Source organism: Drosophila pseudoobscura, chromosome 2 (assembly GCF_009870125.1).
Source record: "Drosophila pseudoobscura strain MV-25-SWS-2005 chromosome 2, UCI_Dpse_MV25, whole genome shotgun sequence".
In the NCBI taxonomy this organism is placed as follows: domain Eukaryota; kingdom Metazoa; phylum Arthropoda; class Insecta; order Diptera; family Drosophilidae; genus Drosophila; species Drosophila pseudoobscura.
The window spans coordinates 10737118-10756002 of record NC_046679.1 but is presented as its reverse complement, the minus strand read 5'-3'; the positions used below and the strand labels follow the sequence as shown (position 1 = coordinate 10756002).

At 42.5% G+C, this 18885-nt stretch overlaps 1 protein-coding gene across 29 annotated transcripts in view; it reads right to left on the bottom strand.

Moving 5' to 3' along the window:
* scrib (scribble planar cell polarity protein) overlaps window positions 1-18885 on the bottom strand; it is a 69667-nt gene that overhangs the window by 45109 nt on the left and 5673 nt on the right. For all 29 annotated transcript variants that reach the window (XR_004468418.1, XM_015181676.2, XM_015181679.2 and 26 more), the window contains exons 3-5: window positions 14198-14315; window positions 1481-2063; window positions 999-1417 (exon numbers count right to left, since the gene is read on the bottom strand). Coding sequence is in view for 28 of the 29 variants with exons in the window: in XM_015181676.2 (XP_015037162.2) it covers window positions 999-1417; window positions 1481-2063; window positions 14198-14315 (1120 nt within the window). In the remaining variant the exon portion in view is untranslated. The remainder of the gene's footprint in view (window positions 1-998; window positions 1418-1480; window positions 2064-14197; window positions 14316-18885) is intronic.

Here is an 18885-nt window from a genome sequence, read left to right as displayed (position 1 = left end):
ATATCAATTTTATAATTTCCTCACTTTTGAATAATTTGTTATGGCTTTTTTGGAGGAAATTCAACTTATTAAAATTCAAACCGAATTCAAATTCAAATTCTGATTTTTATTTTTTAATTTAAAATTAGCTGATCAATTACTCTGATAGTGAGTTTAAAGGACATTTTCTTTTGGCATACAACAAGAATTGTTGGTTTTTTAAATTTATTTAATTTTTTGATTAATTTCATGTTTTTATAAATTTAAAATTAATTTTATTTTAGTTATTTTTTAATTTATCATTTTTTTAACTGATTTTATGTGGAAAACCTATTTGTATTTATAAAGTTTTTATGTCATATGTGTCATTTTAAATTATTTATTTATTTTTAATTATTTATATTTAATTATTTATTTATTTATTTTTAATTTTTTTAAATTATTTAGTTTATCATTTATTTATATTTTTATTTATACATTTTCTTATTTATTTATTTATATTTTTATTTATACATTTTCTTATTTATTTATTTATTTATTTTGTTAACTTTATATTTTCTTTTATGTTTTTTATTGTTCCGCGTTTCCTTTTTGTGTACCTTCTCTTTTCTTTTTATTTGATTTACTATTATTTTTTTTTTATTTAAGATATATCGAAAGTGTTTCAAGATCTATTTCTGACCTTTTTCTCTGAGTGCAGCGCAGCACAGGTAGTGTTCGTATCTTATCGCGGAAATGCGAGCATAGATTGAAGATATTGCACAACGATAGGGGCTAGGGAATAGGGGCACAGTGGCCGCGTCAATGGGGTTTTGTGGAATCTATGTCAAAGGCAGATAAGAGGATTGGGAGGGCGCATAACTTGGCCAAAATTGGGCTTTCCAGTGCCGTGGCAGAACGGAGGCCAAAGCGAGCAAAGCGAGCAAACAGCGCACAGCACAAGCCCCGTAGAGCCCCCATAAACCGTTCCATAGATGGTCGACTTTCGGCCCACTTGGTGGTAAATTCCTGGTGCTCACCTGGGGTAATCGGCTGGTACTCCTGCTGGGGCAACAGGTAGCAGGAGAGCACCTGCTCGCCCGTCTCCGCGTCCGTGTCCGGCTGGAAGGTGAGCAGCGGCTGCGACTGGTTCTCCGAGAGCCACACAGCCTTCAGCTGCAGATTGACCAGCGAGTAGGGCAGATACAGCAGCTGATTCCCGCTCACATCCAGCACATGCAGCACCGTGCAGTTGCCCAGCTCTGGGGGCAGCCTCTTCAGCTTGTTGTCGCGCAAACTGAGGACACCCAAATTGGCGCACTGGCCGATCTCCAGCGGCAGATACTCCAGGGCATTCCGATCCACATTCAGATTGCTCAGCTTCGTCATCCGCCCGATGGAGGCCGGCAGCTCCGAGAGGAAGTTCTCTGTCAGGATAAGCTCCTGCATATTGTCGCAGCTGAAACGTAGAGGAATTGGTTAGAGAAGTGTCCTTTGGGGGGTGGTGCTACTTGCTACTCACTTCCCCAGGGTATCGTTCAATCGCTGCAATCGATTTTGGTCCAGCTTGAGGATGGTCAGACGACTCAGTTTGGCTATGCCGTCGGGCAGTGTCTCGAGCAGATTCTGTGCCAGATCGAGGTCCGTGAGGCTCACCAGACCGCTGATCTCGTTGGGCAGCTCCTCCAGCCGATTCTCGGACACATCGAGGTACGTGAGTTTCGTCAGCAGCCCCAGCTCTGGGGGCAGTCGCTGCAGCTGGTTGTGGTCCAGCCAGAGCTCGTGCAGACCCGGCAGATAGCCCAGATATGGGGGCAGATCCTCGATTTCGTTGTCGCCCAGATCGAGGCGTTTGAGCTTCGTCAGTTGGCTTATTGTCTCCGGCAGATGCTTGAGCAGATTCTCGCGCAGCTCCAGCGACTCGAGCTGCGTGAGGCTGCCAAAGTCCGCCGGCAAGGTCGTCAGCGACATGTCGTTCAGGCCCAGTATCGTCAGGTTCTTCAGCTGTGTGAAGCCCGACGGCAGTTTGGGTATCGGGTTCGAGCTGAAGTCCGCCACCTGGAGGCTCTGCAGATGCTTGATGTCATCGGGAATGTCGGGTATGTCTGCAAAAAGGAGCAAAATAAGAGGTTTTTTTTTTTTTTATTTAGAGGCATTCCATATGGTTTCGGTTGCTGTTCGTTCAATTATCAGGTTACACAAAATCTCTTCCTCCCTCTCTCTCTCTCCCTCCCTCTTAGCTGTAGCTATTGATGGCCTTCCCCCCGGCCCCTTTGTTAATATTTCACGCATGAATTGGCTTTAAGGGCCGCGCATTAATTTATTAATAAAACTTCTATAAATATTTCACGAGTGACAGAGTGACAGAGTGCCAGAGTGAGAGTGAGGCCTTGTTATTGCCTATAAAATCGGTTTTAATGCGTGGATTATACATAGATTTTCCACTATTCCACATTATGCCGTTATGCTAAGCCACATTGTGAGAGAGAGATAGATTCATTTCTAAGAAAGGGTATATTATGGTACCATTTTTTGCATTAAAGTTCATTCTTCTTCCTGGTTTTTCATAATTTTCATATCTTTTGCATCCCCATATATATCCCCTTCATATCCTGCCGCCTCTTCCCTCTTCGGTTTCCTCTATTTCCTCTCTTTCTTTGGGGTCTTGGGGCTTTTGTTATTGTTATTGTTTGCTGTTGTGCGGCGATAGAGCGAGACGAAGCGTAAAATGACAAACGAAACTTGTTGATCGAATAAATTTCGAGCTGCCAAAGCGGAAATGCGCACGCAAAGGACCCCCACGAGGCACGTGTAAATGTAGCTGTGTATCTGTGTATCTATGGGTTGCGTATGTATGTATCTATGTGTGTTTTGCACACACTCTCGCCCACAAAAGGGTCGTATAAAAAAATGCCAGCACAGTGGCAAAAAGTATGACAGGTGGACGGAGATGGGGGCGTGTCCGACGTGGAGTGTCAATCCTTTACAACACTGTTTAAAGTGACCCAGAATCGACGCTGCCACCCACCCACTGGGTGGCTGGGGTCAACCCATGCCCTTTGCGTCCACATTCAATACAACAAATACGACACGTGGGGCACAATGTGCCACAGTGGCTGTGTGGCAGTGTGGCAGGTGGCGGTGCCAGGAAACAGCATGGAGTATGGGGGCCGGGGCCGGGGCTGTGTGTGTGGATCAAACAATGGACATGCCTGTGGCCTTCGTGGCCACGGCGGATGTGGCGAGTCACCTCCCCCCTCCCACTCCCCCTCCCACGCCCACTCATGTATTCGGACAGTTTGAAAATGTCGCCATTTGTGGCAGCTCGCCGATAAGACATTTGCAACTGCAACAGCAACAGAATCATCAGAAACTGCTGTCAAACACGGGTTTTCTGGGCTGAGAAACAGCAGCCTTTTAATTAAAATATATATATACTAGATTTTGCATTTATTTGTCTTGCATTTTGCGGGATTTTGCTCTCGTGCCAGACCTTGTTCCAAGGCCTTGTATGTCTTTCATTGAATCAAAGAACATTTGGATTTATTCTTTTGCTCAAACGAAAGACAAAGCTTCTCAAATCGTGGCACATGCAGATTATGATTATATGATTTATGATATTTTACACAGAAAATAAATTTTCAAAAAAGAACTGTGCCTCACAAATCTTCAATCAATAAGATGTTTTCTGTTCTCTGCTAAGTCACAATGGGAAAGAGAGAGTTTACGAGTTTATCACCCTGTTTCGGTTTTGGTTTTTGGTACAGATTCCCTAAGTTCCCTGCTACGACGCACTGGGAAAGAGGGAACATGGATTTATAAGAGTTTTTCCCCTTTAATGGTTCAAAAATCTCATCTGAATTTAAAAATCGGTCGTAAAAAGGTGGATTATTGATAGATGATGGATTTAGGAAGATTTTCAGATCTTAAAAGACTTTACAATCAATTAATGTCTGCTTAAACTCCTTGAAAAATACCCCTTCCATTGCCCATGGAATCATCTGTCATCTAAGAACAAAATATTCAATAAAATATTTTTAGTTTTTTTGTTCCGAATTTAACCACAAAATGAAGAAAACATCTTGAGTTTCTTCCTTTCTTTCTTTACAGAAACCCTTCTATAAAGATATTCAGTATAAATATAGTATTTTAACCAATAATCTTCCTTCAAATCTAATAATTCCACTCCATTTTTCTGCCAGTGTTTGTGCTCTTCAATCTTGCAATTGTCAAAAGAGGCCTTCTTGCAACATTGTAGCCTTGATCTGCAAGAGGGAGAGGCCACGAGAGTCAAGAGCATCAGAAACAGCAGCAGCCCCACACATCAGTCAATCCGTCAGGCAAAACACTCAGCACGCGCTTTGGGATCCCGCCGTCGACCGCAGACAAATGGACGCAGCAAGGCGTCCACAAACAGTTACACCCACACAACATCACACGTATGGGGTGGGGGGGGGGGGGGTGTGTCCATTAGAAACATATGGGGAATTGCTCTTGCTCCACATTTCTCTATCTCTCTCTATAGAGATTCGATGCTCAGATGTGCCGCACAGTTGGCGGTCATTAGATGGAACGACGACGACGACGACGACGACGACGGTGACAAACAATTCATTGACCTTTCATGCCCCAAAGATAGAGATGGTGGGGGGAAAACTGGGCCAACGTTTTCGGGAAACCCATTAAGAGAGACGGGAAATTATGGGAAATTGGAGGAAATGCTCTCGACCAGGCGGCACCCAACTGGGCAACCGGGGGGAAATTCGTAATCAATTTATGCAATTATGCAACACAGAGGCACACAGAGGCACACAGAGGCAGCGGCAGAGGCAATCTTCAAAGAGACATCAAATATACAATTTAATCATTTTCATCATATATTATCACGGACTGTAAAAAGAGAAACAACGATCCGTAAATAGCATCTGAAATGGAGGAAAAACGGGAACAATGTGGCAGATTTTTTTATAGCGTTTATAAATTTCCCCAAAAAAAAACCCAGAGAAAGCTACAAAATCACACAACGATCGAAATAAGGGAAACAGACGGAAGGAAAATCTGATGATAGATGAAAGAACAACCAGCAGAGACACAATATATAACCAGAATAAGGGATCAGAAAGGATGCACCGACTGGAAAGATACCCTCTAAGGGAGGGAAATATCTGTACCTTATCTTGGAATATCTTAGAACTGAATGTAAAAATGGAACATTACAATCGATGAGGCATTTCCTTGAATTTCTGGCTGAATTTTCTATATATTTTGATTGAAACGTAATAAAGCAAAATTGTAGAGCATATCTTTAATATTCATCTCTGGAAGCTTTCAAAGAGTACCTAGTTTTTCATTGATAGTATTTTTAGTACATTGCAGTATGTATTCTTTTGTAGTGTTTCTGGCATTTAAAATTTCTGGTATTTTCTAGTATCTCTGATATTTTAGTATTTCTGGTATTTTTGTATCTTTAGTATTTTAAGTATTTTGGCAGTATCCCATATTTTTTGTATTTTGTAGTATTCCTTTTATGCAATTTAGCATTTCTGATATTTTTAGTATATTTGATATTTTTAGATATTTTTGTATTTTATATATTTTTGGCATTTGTAGTATTGTTTGGTGTTGATAGTGTTTTTTTTGGTATTTTTAGTATTTTTGGGTATTTTAGTATTGTTTGGTATTTTTAGCATTGTGTGGTACTTTTAGTATTTCTGGTACTTTTAGTATTTTTAGCATTTTCTAGTATTCCTTCTATGGAATTTAGTTTTCTGATTCTCTTATTTTTTAGTATTTTTAACCTTTTTTTAGTATTTTTTGTATTTCGTTGACAGTTCACGTATTTTTAGTAATTTCTATTATTCCTAGTATATTCTAGTATTTTTAGGTTTAGGTATTAGGTTTTCATAAAGCTGCTATTTTGTTAGGCACAAAATTTTGAACAATTTCGAATATCGTACAACAAATCTCAAAACACTCTTGATAAATAGTCCCTGTTTCGTGTCATTTGAGACGAATGTGTCCTCTCGCTTATGGGGAATTTATATAGCGAATCAACGTCATGGGCGCATCATCAGCTTCATTCGAAATCGCACTCCTCTCCCTTAGAAGTTTTCCGATCGGACACCCTTGTTACATACAGTCCCACGAAAACCATATACCCTTTCTGTTTCTGCACATAAGATATTAATAAACGAAGCGAAACGTCAGCAACGACAGAGAAAAAAACCAACGAACGAAATGCTGTGGAGACGTGAGTGGGGATTTTCCACATATGAAAATTCTTTTCAATGTCATTGAACGAACAACAATTTTAAGAGCATGCCTGAAAATCGAGGGAAAATGAAATGATTTGTCAGTATATGAAGGCGAGACAGGCAGAAAGAGAGGCAGAAAGAAAGACAGACAGGCAGGCAGACAGGAAGAGGAGGAGATGGTTTTGGGGTCATCGGTGGGTCTCAATAGGAAGACTGCACTTAATGAAGATGATGTCGAGAAGGATGGATATGCAATGCATATTTCATTTGCCAGGGCTTTTCAATTTGTGCCCTGAATCCTGCCAGTGCCTGTGCAGCAGCAGCATAGAAGGCTCCTGGCTCCTGGCTCCTGGCTCCTCTATACCTCGTTATGAGCTGCTTCCACTCTTCATGGCACATTGCCATTTCGCTTATTGCATCGCATCCATCCATCCATCCATCCCCCAAACTGATGAAAAGAAAGGCCAGCGAAAGCTGCCGGGGGAAAAGGAGTGGAGTCCTCGCTCATTGTCGTCTGTCTGGGATGCAATTTTATGGCTGCAGCTGCAGATGTGGCTGTGGCTGTGGCTATGGCTCGTGGCATTGTGCAAAGTGCTCTCCTCGACAGAGTGCTGCTAAATCCCTAAGCGTCAACAGAGGGAAAATGGCTTTCCGTCACAGAACGAGCGACGCTGCGGGCGCGCGCTGTCTTTTGTGTCCGGAAGAGGGGGGTGGGGCAAGAGAGGGGTGGGAATAAGAGTGATAAGTGAAATGACTCTTAATTGTGGCAAGATTATCGCTTGGCTGCTGGGGAGCAACAGGTGCCACTCAGACGATGCAGCGCATCTGTTTAGCAAAAGATTTTTAATTGATTTGAAAGCTCGTTTCCTTCTTGGGATTTAATTCGCATTAGGCTCACCCCCCCCATCCACAGATGCGTATCTGAGTATCTGGCAGATACACGTCTGCTATTGACATTTTGAAGCCTCTGTCAGGGCAAAGTCCTTTGCTTCCTGCATGACATAATCAATTTTCCTTAGCATTTTTCACTTAACCACGACCTTTGGACACCTGTGCCACATTTGGCGAGCGCGGCTTGTTGCCACAAAAAACAGGTTCTAGCCGCAAAATATTAGCTAACCAGAAAAGCTGTTTTTCCAGCAGTTTTTCAACAGCTTTTCCATGTGTACGTGTGTGTCTGCACTTAAAAACTGCGTTTAATTAGTAAAATTAAAATAAAATAAAACAGCTGTAAGCTGCAGGCCATTGAATGATGTGTCAAAATATGGCTTTTGATTTACTTTAAACAACAACAAAAATGCTTAACATTCAAAGAAAATATGATTTTCCTAAGAAGAAAACGAATATTTCCATGCTTTTCTATTTTCTGATTGAAAATTCTTTATAATTTTCATACACCGAAGATTTCAGATGCCTTTTACACCATTTACTAGCGTTAATCTTTAGAATTAGGTGAAGATTCTCTAACAAATAGCTCGTTTTTTCGTAGAAATTGAAGATCATCTCCAGAGGAAAGTCTACCTTCAATGGGATCCGATTTGTAGGGTTTTTCTCCTAGTATTTTTGCATACCAAAGAATAAAAGATATTACGAATATAAAAATACTATAAAGTACTCAATGTTTCTAGGATTTTTCATACATTTTTCCAAAAAAGAAAGTAGCATACATTGTGCATAAAAATTCAATTGAAATTCGTGTTTGTGTTTGCTTGTAGTAAAACATTGTTTTCTTTTGGCAATTGAATAATTTTTGGCCATGTTTTGCTGCTTTTCGGTTGCCATGTCGAATCGCTCTGGCAACTTTTGATTTGTTGTTTTTACAGTCGAAGTAGCCACCCGATGGATGCCCCGTGCTGCCTGTTGCCTGCCCCCGAGTAGTTTTTAATTGCCGCCCCCCCCCACGCCCCTTTTTGAGGGGGAGGGAGTGACGTCAATCGGTTGCCAGAGTTGTAGATCATTGGACGCGCTCTTCGCCGTTCAATGATTTCTGGCCAGTTTTCGCTGATTCTTTTCTGACATTTTGATTTAGTTTTTGTTTAATTCTATTAATTATACAATTCTTTTTGTTTGTCTGTCCGTCTGTCTGTCCATCCGTTTAGAGAACTACATTGAAATGTTCCCATCAGTTGGACTTTGGTTTCTTTTTTTGGCCAATTTCTGGTTCTTACAAAGTCATGGACGCTAATGGACGGCACGACAAAAGCTTGGGCTTTGATTTTTCTTTTGCCCAGTTTGTTCTTGTTGATTCCTCCTTTGCCTCCAGGTTCTTCTTCTTCTTCTTCGTCTTTTGAGGCTTATGGTTTATTTGCGAGTGTGTGTGTGTGTGTGCTGCACTTGGGGCAACAAAATGAGCACGCCACTTGAATGGAGGCGCCGCCGCGCATGGCACTTTAACTTTGACCCAGTTGACGCCTCAATTGCAACACAGCAGCAGCAACAAACAAGCCACCATTTGAGGCACAAGCAACATCTGAAGAAGCGGCAGGCAGCCATTTGAGGCATCAAGAAACATTATAGTAAATTTACTCGTATGACACACATTTCCTGCTGAAGGGAGAGAAGTGTCGCCTAAGGGCATGACTTTCAAATGGCATTTAATTGAGGTTTTTTCTGTTTTTGTGCCCCCAAGGGCAGGGCAAGGGATTGTGTCCCAATCAGCTTTATTTATAGTATAGGGGGGGTCTCTCTCTTCCATAAATAGTTCCCATCGTTTCTATTGCTGGGAAAAGCTGATTATGGCAAATAATTACATTCCACAATCGAACGCCATATCTCGACTTTCCACTCTAATAAGTCGCGAGAATCATAGAGAGAGAGAGAGAGAGAGAGAGAGATTCCACCAGAGAGGGAAATGAAATTCCAGTTGAATAAATCACACTATTTCCACTATTGATGTTATGGGAGTCTCCCCCGCCCTCTCTCCCTCTCGTATCTGCTGCGCTTCACGCCTCGTCACACCGTGACTCCAATTGGGACGACAAATTCCACCACAAAAACGGAATTTTGGCAGCAATTTTGCCAGCAAAACGCAGTGCCAGTAGCCTTAAAAAAAATACTACATATTCGTGACACGAAATATTTGTTATTTAATAAACACGACACGCCGCCGACTGACTCTTCCACAAACAACGAAACGGCAGTTGCAGAAAAATTTACTGTTCGTAGAAATCATTGGGTCTCGACAAGAAATATGCCCCTTAGCGGGAAAAGGAGGAAGACAGCGACGGCAAAGACTAGAGTGCAAAAAAACAATCAGAAGCGATCAGCCGAGAGCCATTGACGATTGCCGATACTCACAGACAGACAGCTAGAAGACGAAAGCCGAAGACGAGATCCGACGAGAGACAGGCAGACAGAAGCGTTACCCGAAGGCCACCCACAAAGGCAGACAGAAGCGATACCCGAAGGCGACCCGCAAAGGCAGACAGAAGCGTTACCCGAAGGCGACCCGCAAAGACAGACAGAAGCGAAAGCCGATGACGATCCTCGGAGACAGGCAGAAGCGACCTCCGAAGACACACAGAAGCAGTCGTCAAAAGCTTTGTTCTATTTTTAGCGTCAAACGCAAAGGGGGGAGGGTTCAGTACGCAATTCAACTGATGCTGCCTTTGCTGCTGCCTTTGCTACTGATGTTACAGTTTTTTCTGAAGGCTTTTTTGGAGAGCTTTCCAGCAGGATTTTATGATATAAACACAGAGAAGAGGGAATAAAAAGATGCTGCCCTTGAGAGTGCATTGAGAGACATATTTGGCCTAGGAATATCCCTATTCCCCATATCTGTAGGAATAATAAACCCGTCAATAAATGCAGTTCTTGATGGATAATAACACTTTTATATAAAGAGTATCTTTAATGGTCACCAAAATACCTTTTCTAGTCAAAATCATCATCCCCCCTCTCTCCAAGAGGGTATCAAAATAATGTACATGCAAGAAAAGCAGGAAAAACTACAACTACATTTCATATGTACATGAAAATGAAATGAAAATAGAAAACGCAATACGCAAATAAACAAACAATTAGCAGCAGTCGGCGGGAAGCAAAAAAAAAAATGCATTTTATATAGCAGCAGCGCCCTTTTGGCTCTGGGGTTTTGTAAGCTGGTCAGAAATTGTCATAATGATTTACGTGCACAACTCGCGAGTCGCTGTAGCCGTCGCCGACGACAAACAATGACACCTGCACAGGGGCACAGACCCACACACAGCGGGGGTCACACGGATAGCACCAAGACCCACTTAAGAGGGCATACATAGATCTATAAGGAATGGCATTTCTTGGGCAAATGCGAAAATACTTGTCTCTATCGAGGGAATATGTTAGTTTCTTGCATTCGATGGAATTTCGCGTCAAAGTCGTGTTAGATTTCGCTGTACAGATTCCCCATAAGCGAAGGGACACAATGGCAACGAAATTAACATCTAAGAGGGGATTTTATTTAACTATTGGAACATCTATTATGCCTTATGTCCCAAGAAACCGTCGAGAAGGTGGATAACTTTTTAAGATCATATTTTATCTGAATTGGACACAAAATGCTACGAAATTTCATTAAATAAACTTTCATGGTGACAAAAAAAAAATAAAATAAAAATAAATAAATAAAACAAAAATAAATAAATAAAATAAAAATAAATAAAATAAAAATTAAACCTTCTTGGTTACAAAAAGAGGTCCCAAAGGGGGTTCTAATGCTGGTTTATCCACCTTAAAATGGTAACAGTGGAATATCTCAGAAGAAAAAGCTTCAGAAGGTTCCCTAAAACCCAAATAAATATGATTTCAGAAGTATCCTGTCCTTAAAAAAACCCCTTAAAAAGTGTTCCAAATCTACAGAAACTTTTCTAGCAAACTGTCTATAAAAATGGGAATCATTTTTTGAATGGAAAATTGGTTTTTGGCCAAGGCCTTAACTATTTTTCCGCCAGTTAACGCTGCTATTATTCCGAGCACAGCTGTGCACACACAGTGCCGTGTATAAGTATATGTATGTAAACACAGCAACACCCCCACACCCACACCCACACCCACCACCCACCACCGACATAGAGCGATATGGGAATTTCATGTTTCTGTGAGAATTGTTATTGCAGCCACAGAGTCGGTCGTCGCGTTTCGATGTGACAAAGCGGCTCCCAGCTGCTGCTGCAACAAATTCTATTGTCAAGTGCAGCAACACCACGGACTCGGGGACTCGGGGACTCACGGACATTTGGCTCTGTGTGGCATGGCCATCTATTGTTGTGGCAGCTTGGCTCTTTCTCTCCCTGAAATACAAATCGAGAAGGCTAATTTGAGGCGAAAATAGAATCGACAGGGCGCGCGCTGAGAATTGCGAAAGAAGAAATAAATGTGGCAATGAAAGAAAGGTGTGCCACGGAGAGGGGGCGGGGTGGGGCATGCCCCACACCTGTGCGGCGGCAAAACGAGTTCGAGCACTTGAGCGACGGCGTGTGGCAGCAATTGAATGTGAAAGGTCCCCTCCCCCCATCCCCCACCCCCACCCACACACGTATCTACAGATTAAACGAAAATCTCTTTCAATATTTGCCCGATCGACTTATCCGCTCTTTGGCCGGCCATTAATCACGCCGATAGGAGGCCGTAAAGTCGCAAAACTTTTTCACGTGGGCGTCGGACTCCTTTCACCTTCTGGAAGGCAGGAAAATCCAGCTCATATTTCCAGCCAACAGCCAACAGGCCAGGCCATTCACTTGGTCATTTTGTGGGTCACGTCTATAAAGCCATAAACTGCACAATCAGCAGTGTAACACGATGCCGCATGCCGAATGCCGCGTCGCGTCGCGTTGCGGTGCCAAACTCGTCATCCCTCAAAGGCAAAGCAATGCTCGATCCAATTTGGGTAATGAGTGCACTCATGAGTGCCTCCACCTCCAATGAATGTCCGCCGGCAGGTAATGCAATATTTGGTCAAATGAAACCTCCCCCACCTGAAAGGGAAACCCCGGAACGGCGACCCCATACACCCAGAGGGAACCGGAAGAAGGCATATCTCTCCCTCTCTCTCTCACTCTGCGCAGCTAGGAGGCACCCTCTCCCAGTGTGGCTGAGCAGCAAACCATTTTAGATTGGATTTTCATCGCATTGCCTCTCCTTCTCTGACTCTCTTCAATGATAGCTCTCTCCTAGGGAGACTTTAAGTCGAAAGGGAGCCTTTCTTCCGTTTCCTTATCTTTTTCTCTCTCCCAGTGTGGTCTAGAAGCAAAGAGTAGGTTCTCATGTACTCGATGAGAGCGCACTCTCTCTCTCTCTGTCTCTTGATTTCTCCAGTGAGACTTTCTTTCTAACTCTCTCTCTCTTCCGCTCTCCCAGAGTGGGCTAGCTCTCCTGCACTCGGAGTATACTCTTTCTCCTTCTTTCTTTACAGATATCTCCCTTCTTGGTCTGTTTTTTCTGCAAGTGCAGTCCGACTGCCGTATCGTGAATGAATGAACGATGAATCGTACGATAGCCGCTGTGGCTGTTGCCATGGCAATGCCAGTAGGAGAGTGGCGGCGGTTGTTGTATATTTTCTGTATATCTTACCGTTTTATGTGTTTATTTTCTCATTCATTTTGACACAAAACGCAGCAGCAGCGGCGGCGGGGCAGGGGCAGGGGCAGGGGCAGGGTAGTGGCTGCCGGCGCTGCACTTGACTCCAATTACTGTTTACTGTTTACGGATTTACGCTTGCCTAAGCAGAAAAATCCATATGCCATGAAAGAATCGTATCTCTCCGATTCCCCCCAGTATCTGAGTGTGTGTGTGTGGGGGGGGGTGTGCATCTGTATCTGTGCAAGTGCATTCGAATATGACTAAAATTAAAAAAGTTATCAAACTTTGTGACGGAAACCTGGAACCTCGATGCCCACAGATGTTCGGGGCACGCGGCCTTCTGGTGCGGAAGAGATACTTCCTTTTCGTTGTGTTCTTTTCTGTTGAACTGCAGGTTGGGGCATATCTTTCTGGTCTGGGGCAAATGCATCCAAAAGGAAATTTCTGCATGCAAATGCAAAGAATATTGTATTTCATACCAACAAATGGCACAAAGATACTCTGCAGACACAGATACTTGTGCTCTAGACACATTACACCAATGCCCGTGCATTTTCCAACAAAAGATACTCGTATTTAATAGATACTTGCACTTTTCATTGCTTTAGATACATTGCTCAACGAATTCCAATCATTTTGCAGCCATTAAATACCATTTAGAGTTTATTTTCCCATCAAATACACTTCTTAAATGTATCTAAGTATCTTTGCAGCTCGAATACGCCATCTAATGGATTAAACACCTCGAAATAATTTATGATTGATTCAATAAATGCCACAATTAAACGTGAAACTGCTGTGGCTTCTGCAGGCGATTTATTCAATTAAATAATTTAAGATATTTATAAAACAAAGTATTTTGTTGGCATTTCACACACACATTTTAGCCCGTATAATAATCATAAATAATCTAAAAACAATTCCATTCGCGGCACAATTCAATTTTTCGCCTGTGATTTAATTTATTAAAAATAAATGGATGTTTGATTGAATTAGTCGCTCGATTGATATTGATTTTTGATTGGAATGAACCGAGATAAAAGAGAGAGAGAGAGTCGTGGGAGAGAGGAAGAGAGAGTTCTATGAATATTTATGGTAATTTTTGACAGCAAAAGCCATGAAATCCCATCACTCAATTAAACAAAAATTAAATGACTGCCAAGCCACACTGGGAGAGGGAGAGCTAGCCGTGAGATACTTTAATTAAGAGTGCAAATCCCCTGCTGGGTCCCATCCATCCGTTGCACGATGCACACACAATTATCTGTGCATTGTTGCCGCATCTGTCCGTTGCATGTGGCACTCAATTTGTATATCAAAAGCCAAACATTTCTACCGCTGCTGTGGCGGCTGTTTCCCTCCGTCTGTCAATCAATCAATCATCTCTAACCCACAGGAACAGACCTACCCACTTGTTGCATGCCACTTACCATTGCGTGAAACATCGAGCTCGACAAGATTTTCAAAATTTTGTATATCCGGCGGCAGGCGTCCAATTTCATTGTCACTCAGCCCCAACTTTCTCAGGCGATTCAATCTGAAGAAATTCTGCAAGAGAAAAGAAAAGATTTAGACCTCAGAGCACGACACAAAAACACATCAAAGATACATTCAAATGTCATTGCATTTTCCGCTTTTCTCTGCAGGAAAGCAATTGCATTGCCCCTCGATATTCGTGGCCATAAATCTCCTTCAAGAGTTTGTCATTTGTTTTTGGCAAGCCGTGACCCAAACGTCGTCCATTAGAATGGAGCCATGGAGGAGACTCCGTGGGGCTGTGCTTTCTTTTCCCTCCGACTGGGGGTACATGTCGCCAACAATTCATTTATGAAAACTCACGACTTTGATTCGCAAATAAATTATGTCTCTCTGTCTGTCTTTTTGGTACTTTCCAAAAGTGAAGGGAGACCCAAGACCCCAAATCCCCAGACTCCACTCCATTGACCTTCCTTCAGTGCAATGTGGAGTACGACCCATCTCCCATCTTGCCGTCCCTTTCCCCATTTCCACACCCACATTTTCACATTTCCACTGAGTCATAGACCTCAAGGTTAACAGCCGCAGCGGTCGGTCGGTCGGTCGTCGCCTGCCTCTTCCTCCTTTTATGGCCGCCCCCCTGCGGGGGCCCGCAAACATTTGTGCCACCGCAAGAATAATAATGAAAATAATTCGTAGTTCTCGTAGTCATCATAAAGTTTATTAAATTCTTCTTCGGTTTCTTTCCTTTTACTTTTTTGGAATGCCCTGTAATACGTGTGAGCTCAAGGGAAGGGTATATTGTGTTTGCCTAGAGGTGGGACACACCCAAGGGAGGGGAGACCCAGACTGGATTGGAGGGCACATTTGGCAGGACATGGATTCCCCTGAGGTTTGTGCCTCCCTGTCTTAAGAAACGAATAAATTTCTGGATTTTTTGCCCGTAAAAAGACTTCTTTTCTAACTTTCTATAATCTAGAACTTAAAAAATATAAGCTTCTATTTTGTGGCATTTATTGCTATAATCTATAAACTATTCGTTAGAATCGTATTTATTTGAGTATTAAATACTTTAATTATTTTTTTTAATATTAATTTGATCTAAGAGGACCTCTGACCTAGAAACCTGGACAGATAATTGAACCAAATAATATCCCTCTCCAAATTCTTTGCCTTGATCACACATTTTTTTTATTTTTTCTTTTAAAACATCATAATTTCTTCTGTATAATTTTCTCCAACAAAAAGAAAATTGATTACAGTCTTAAATACTTTAAATATTTAAAAAAATATTAATTTGAGTATTAAATACTTTCAATAATTTCTTAAAATACAAATAAAATATCCATCGACTAAAAAAAAATGGTTAGATTTAAATAAAGATTATTAAAATTAAATAATTTAAAAAATAAAATAAAATAACTATCGACTCAAAAAATCCTTAAAATCGCATCTATGGATATTGAAAAAATTGTAGATATTTTTCTATATTTTTTTTACTTCCACCTTCAAGCAAGTTACTTTCGCTTAAAAATATACCCCTTTAAATGTCATTTAGGGTATTTTTAGGGTATCCCCCAGTCGCTACTCTCAGTTTTAACCCGCTGTTGGCCCCCACATGACAATGGGAAATATGAGTACTGCTGTCCGTACGAGCCGCCGCTGCTGCTGCCTTTGGGGCCGTGACTCAATGAGATTGTTGACCCACTTCCAAAGAGACAGAGAACAAAAACGAAATTCCACAAGAACACACACACACACACACAGACAGGCAGAACACACAGATACACGTACACGTACTTTTTGGACTTACAAATCGAATGGAATTCAAAGAACGAAACTAATTCTCTCTTTTTGGGGCCACCACGAGAGACAGGGAGAGAGAGAGAGAGAGAGAGGGAGAGTCAATGCCAAGCGCAAAAAAAAAGCAGCCACGAATCAACGAATGAGAGACAAAAGGAGGTCTAAGCCCTAGAGGGACTGGACTCCATTAGTGCCTCCCACAGAAAAAACCTTTCAACAAATCATGCGTCAAAAAGTTGCAACTGTCAGGCGACTGACGACAAAGGCGACAAAAGCACACAGAGGCCGACGAAAAGAAGAAACTTGCATATGAAAATGGCTCAAAGACGGGGCGGGGCAATGGCCGAGAGGAAAGAATCGGAAGGAGAAGCCTTGGATACCCTATTTGAAGGCAGAAACTATAGCTCTTGGAGGCCTCAACCGATCTGGATATAGTGTTCCCATCTGTGCCATTTCCCACTTCCATTAAGGCCGTAAGCCAGATACTTTTGCATCTTTTCCAGGCTGGCTTTTGAAATTGGCTTCAGGCTCTGTTCAAAATCACTAAATAAATTTCATAAAAATGTTTTCGACTCTGTACACACACATACGCACTTGCTCACACACATGCAAGCGAATTCCATTTATGGATTTCTATATATATCGTCGCTTCCCAAGAACCTCGCTGCATATAACCATGGAAATGTATGGGCGTTACTCATCGTAATATTCATATTGTCTTTGGGTTTATCGCCCTTTTCTGGCAACCCATGGGATCGATAGGGTATCCCTCCAAAAGGGGCACCCATGATGACAATAAAAGCCAAGTTCTGGCGCTGGCGCTGGCTCTGGCTCTGGCTGGAGCCCACAAAAGAGAGGCGCATACCGTTGCCTGCTCCATGCAACCCACGCTTGCAACTTGAGTTTTGTTTGTGTCTTTGCCTCCCTTTTTCTCTCTCTTGCCTGCTGCATGGACCATAAATTACCGGCCGGCCAGCAGACACCGGCCGGCAAATGCAATGTGGCTGCAACCTACCAGTTTTCTATGCCACACACACACACAGAGAGCGAGAGCGAGAGAGAGACAGGCTTTGGCTTTGGGGCAGGCACGACGACAGCCACAGCCACAGCCACAGCAACACTTTTACTATTGTATCTAGTCGGAGCAGGCGCACAGCAAGTGGCAGAAGGCAGAGCCACTGGCCGAGACTGGTTGCAACACAGCTGCGGGAGTGGTGGCATGTTGCAGCTGGAACCCAACGATAATTTGATTTTCTGGCAAAGGCAAAAGCTTTTTATAAACGAATCTGCTTTCAAACAATTCAATTTTCTGTTTGGTTAAAACCCAATTTGTTTGCCTAATGGAATGTATCTGCTTCTAGATGAGAAACTATGTATCTCAGGGATACATCTGGGCTAAAGGGCAAGGGGGCAGGGCACTGAACCATGACATGTAAATGCAGTGCGCGCTTCGCTGGATTTGAGCAATTTTTTAAATGTTTCTGCTTTTTGTATCTCTATCTGCAAGTGTAGTCCGTGTATCTCCGTATCTGTGTATCTGTCGCTCTTTCTGTCTCTGTTTTTTTCGGGGTTGTGTGTGCATGTTGCCGGCGACTAGGCGCCCAGCAACCAGTAGCCCGCGACACACTCACACACACACACACACACACACTCAGGCCTCGAGGCCGTGTGGAAAACGAGTTCTAGATACATTTTGTGTGGACGAGACGCATCTGAAGCGTATAACCAGCTGAGAAGCTAGAACCAGAGACACGACCCGACACACGAGTGTGGCAGCAATAATGTGGCCAGAGAGTGGCTTCCATGCCAGCCACGTTTAGTATTTCACGCCGCACTGAATCTTCAGATACACATGCGGCAGCCGCAGTTGCAGCACCAGCACCAGCACCAGCACCACTTGTAGATACACAGATACAAATATGTGTTGCAAATCCGCAAAAACAGAGCCCGTCTCCGGGTGGCATCTGGGCGCATCTGTGCGCCTATTCGAATCTGTACATCTTCATTTTTCTATCCAACGCACGCACACCAGCAACCAGTAACAGTAACAGATACAGTATCTGCAGCAGCACCAGATGTATCTGCATCTGTGTTTGTTAACAAAACTTTCTTTATAGCCGATGATTGCAACAGATACGAACTGCAGACAGCTGCTGGCGCATAATTTAGTATCTTTCAAAGGCAATCCCATTAAGTTTAGTATCTCTCAGATGCAACTAAAGAAATTGCAACGCAATTGCCATAAATCTGAGTTATATCTTGCCAACGAAAGCAGATGCACTCCTCTCTCTCCCGCTCTCTGTCTCTCTCTCTCTTCAAGTGTATCTACGTATCTTTGTGCTTAAACAAAAGCTAAACAGAGCCTCAGATACGAATGCCATTGAGAACAATTAAGTGGAGAGAACGTTTCGAGGGGAGAGGGGGGAGAAACCGGTTTCAAGCAGCGCTAAAGATAGATCTATCTATGGCCGGTAGAGGGGGAGAGGGGCGAGGAGGGGCGAGGAGGGGAAGTCTAGATTCTGTGTGTGACGAATGGAAAAACTAAAAACAAACACGAAATAAAACATTCCACATTCCACAGGTGGAAAGTACAGTTCAAATTGAAAACTGCACACAAATGTATCTATGGAATGCACCAAATGTATCTGCAACTATTAAGCATGCAGTTTTCGGTTTGTTTTGGTTAGGAAACTCTTAAAAAATCACCAATTAAAGTAAATAAAACCAGGATGAACAAATCTTTGAGAAAAAGAAATTTTTGAAGATTTTCTATTTCTAATTTTAGAACACTTTAACTGGAAATATATAGATCACGCTTGGGGGAAATCAAGCGTAATAA